The 3,594-nt window shown below is 35.2% G+C and overlaps 1 protein-coding gene across 1 annotated transcript; it reads right to left on the bottom strand.

Annotated features, from left to right (window-relative positions):
* Positions 1 to 120: 120 nt before the first annotated feature.
* On the bottom strand, positions 121 to 3,594 carry LOC144477552 (uncharacterized). Its single transcript, XM_078195280.1, has one exon. The coding sequence runs from the start codon at positions 3,592 to 3,594 to the stop codon at positions 1,624 to 1,626; it is 1,971 nt and encodes a 656-aa protein (XP_078051406.1). The 3' UTR covers positions 121 to 1,623.

Raw genomic sequence — 3,594 nt, 5'->3', positions numbered from 1 at the left:
TCACCTGGGCTTTATAAATACAACACGTCAGAAATATGCCGACTCCTACAAAGACATATTTCAAGTGTCTTAAAGATGTTCCGAAACGGTTGTCTTTAACACGTCTTGTTTCGGACGTTAAAACGACGTCCGATTCCGGACGCCTTATTTCAGACGATTTTAAGACGTCTTAAAAAAGTCCATTTTAGGTCGTAAGACGTTCAGACCTGAAACCGACAAAAAATGGATATCTTTAAGACGTTCTGTGCGTGGTGTAGCAATGCTTTTATTATTGAACTTTTAGAATTATTGATTTGCACTATTATCACTCCTTCTTCATTCAACCTTCCAACTGATACGTTTTACCCGCTGTTCTCAAATCAGAATTTTTGAGGCTCGAATCTGCATTTATTACTCCAACCAAACTTAATTTCAGAAACAATTGTTATCCTCTTAGCAATTATTTGTGTACCGATTATAATGCTCGCCTCTTGTTCCAGTATCAAGTCCAACGACGTTATTAACCAACTTCTGATCGCTGCCTATCCGTCGCGGTGTTTGAGTTTGGTGTATTAACTTTATCATTCCTTCAAGTACCCCTTTCAATTCCTACGCCACAAAATTACAATGACTGTTCACCTTGGCAATTAGAACATTTCGTTGGAAGTTTTAATTGATAAGAGCAATGATGGCGCAAAAGAGCATATTTTTATTTTCAGTTTAAGCTGGAAATTTCATATCCTCACCTTTTATGAACTTCCAGTTGTGCGTACGCTCTGCGGTTTAAAAAAATGCAACAACGCTGGGGTTCGCATCGGTGGGGATGAATAAATCGCGTTCTTTATACATATATATATATAAACTTTATTCAAACTTTATCTTAACCTATCGCTCGACGAATTAACAACACTGGTCTATCGAAGACTTAATCTATGTTGGCGCAGGCACGGCGAGATGGCTCAAAATAAAAATGAAACAAAAATTGCGGCGAGATTTTGAGGACTAAACAACATAATTAAATTAATCTTTCGAAAATAACAAACTAAAGTAATCTTTGAAAAATTAAACAAGTAGTACTTAAAAAAGAAATAAATTATCTTCGTTTACATAACAAAATTAACATATTACTCTTCTTGCGAGTAAATCAACAAGCGTACTGCCCTCTCGGGGCCTCGCTATTTGCACCACCGAATCACTTAGCTGACTTCACGTGATTGCAATTCCCGCTTTTAACACGACGAATACTTTCAAGCAGTGGAGAGGCTGATGATAAAATAATCGGAATATTTTCAAATTTGGCTAAGATTATCGCCATATCTCGAGCATTATTATATAATTCCCTGTTATCGTTTAAAAGACCTGTTCCTGTTCTCGTTTAAAAGACATACCCTTCATCGATAATAATTAACTTTACGTTTTCATGAGGCAAAAAAAGCGCAAAAGACCGCGCTTGAATAATTATTTGTGCATTTCCTGTGCAGCTCAAGGAAGAAACAGCTGTTTCCACTGTTAAACAATTAAAATGAATTTCAGATGCTTTCACCAGCTAAAAAGTCCAAAAAGTCTAAGAAATCTAAAATTATAAAAATTTAAAACTATCCCAATTTTGTCTTTGCCCCGTTTCTACCAGATATCTTACTCGTGTTAAGGGCTTGGATCGATTATTTCATCCTCTTCACCTATATTCTGCTCATATGAGAAAGCAGAAGGAGCTTTTTTAACCTTTTCTACTTCTTTATATAGCATAATAAGTATCGCACTCGGTGAGTAATCTTTGATAAGATTATTTAAATAATCTGTTTTATTTCCTGCCTCATCGAAGCAAAGATCATGCAACTTTTCAAAAGTACGACAAACACCAAGTCCTGCTCCATATAATATCTTTGATAAACCCTTTGGCATAAATAGCTCTTTCTCAGCTAAGAAACGATTTAAATAATTTTCTTTATTAAAACAAAATTTATGGAAATTTCTTAAAATGGAGGTAGCATTACCACCTGTCATGGATAATACATTAGATAAATTGTTCGGCATGAAGCCTGCTTCATAGAAATCATTTAAAAGCTGTGTTTTGTTCCCATTTTCATCAAAACAAACATCATGAAAATCTTTTAAAGCAGAACAAATCTTAGTTCCCGCACCATGCAATATCTTAGATAAATTTTTTGGTGTAAAACCTTCCTCCTCAATTAGGAAATGATTCAAATACGTTTTCGTTCCTTCTATAAAACAAAAATCATGAAACTCTTTTAAGCTATTCGCTGCTGCACTCAACATACCACATAAATCACACGGCCTAAAACCTGCATTGCAGAAATCCTTTAAAACCTGTGTTTTCTCTCTTTTCTTATTAAAAGCAATATTATGCAATCTTTTCAAAGTGAAAGAAGCACGAGCGCCTGTTCCACATAGTATAGAGGATAAATTACTTGGCCTGAAATCTGCATTGTAGAAGTCCTCTAAAAGCTTTGTTCTTTGTCCTTTGGCATTAAAACAAACGCTATGAAATTTTTCGAAAGCAGCTTTAGCATCACCTCCTGCTCTACTTAATATGCTAGATATGTTATGCAGTGTAAAGCTTCTTTTCTTATCTTCGCCATCAGTAAAATGTTTTAACCGCCGCTTCTTATTACCATTTGCATCGAACCAAGAGTCGTATAGATCTTTGAAAGCTTTTGCAGCGTTACCTCCAGCACCACTCAAAATACTGGACATATTAGAGAGATTCATCCCCTCTGCTTCCAAAGCTTTTAAACATTGTCTTTTCTTTCCTTGCTTATCAAACCAAAGATCGTATAAATTTTTGAAAGCTTTAGGAGTTTTAGTTCCCGCTCCATGTAAAATACTGGACATATTAGATAGACGTATCCCGTCTTTTTCTAAAGTTCTTAAATACTGTGTTTTACTTCCTTCTTCATCGAACCAAAGATCATATAAGCCTTTAAAAGCTTGTGCAGCGTTAGCTCCAGCTACATTCAAAATACCGGAGATAGTAGCTAGACTTATTCCTTCTTTTTCCAGAGCTTTTAAACATTCTGCTTTATTTCCTTCTTCATCAAACCAAGTACTATGCAAGTCTTTAAAGGCTCTTGCAGCGTTAGCTCCTGCTCCGCTCAACATACTGGAAATATTAGTTAGATTTATCTTTGCTTTGTCTAGAGTTTTTAGATATTGTGTCTTATTTCCTTCTTTGTCAAACCAAAGACCATATAGGTCTTTAAAGGCTTTTGCAGCTTTGGTTCCCGATCCACCTAACACACTGGAAATATTACCTAGATTTATTTCTTCTTTGTCTAGAGTTTTTAAATATTCTGTTTTAGTTTCCTCTTCATCAAACCAAAGGTCATATAACTCTCTAAAAGCTTTTGCAGCGTTAGCTCCTGACACGTGCAAAATACTCGACATACTAGCTAAATTTATTCCTTCCTTCTTCAGAATCTCCAGACATATTTTTCCCTCACCCTTAATTAAGAAACTTAGAAACTGATAAAATGCAGGTACTCCTTCTCTACCAACTACACTTCTAGCAAATTTGATTTCTTCATCAATATTTTGTTCAGTTTCCTGAAAACTAGACCTATTATTTTTTATATCTCCCAAAATCTTTTCCACCAT

The sequence above is a fragment of the Augochlora pura genome, unplaced genomic scaffold, assembly GCF_028453695.1.
Source record: "Augochlora pura isolate Apur16 unplaced genomic scaffold, APUR_v2.2.1 APUR_unplaced_1874, whole genome shotgun sequence".
In the NCBI taxonomy this organism is placed as follows: domain Eukaryota; kingdom Metazoa; phylum Arthropoda; class Insecta; order Hymenoptera; family Halictidae; genus Augochlora; species Augochlora pura.
The sequence above is the reverse complement of the archived record's forward strand: the minus strand, read 5'-3'. Positions and strand labels throughout refer to the sequence as shown.

What these genes read in the sequence shown, in the direction of transcription:
- LOC144477552 (XM_078195280.1), bottom strand. Translation starts at nt 3,594, where the DNA reads ATGGTGGAAAAGATTTTGGGAGATATAAAAAATAATAGGTCTAGTTTT.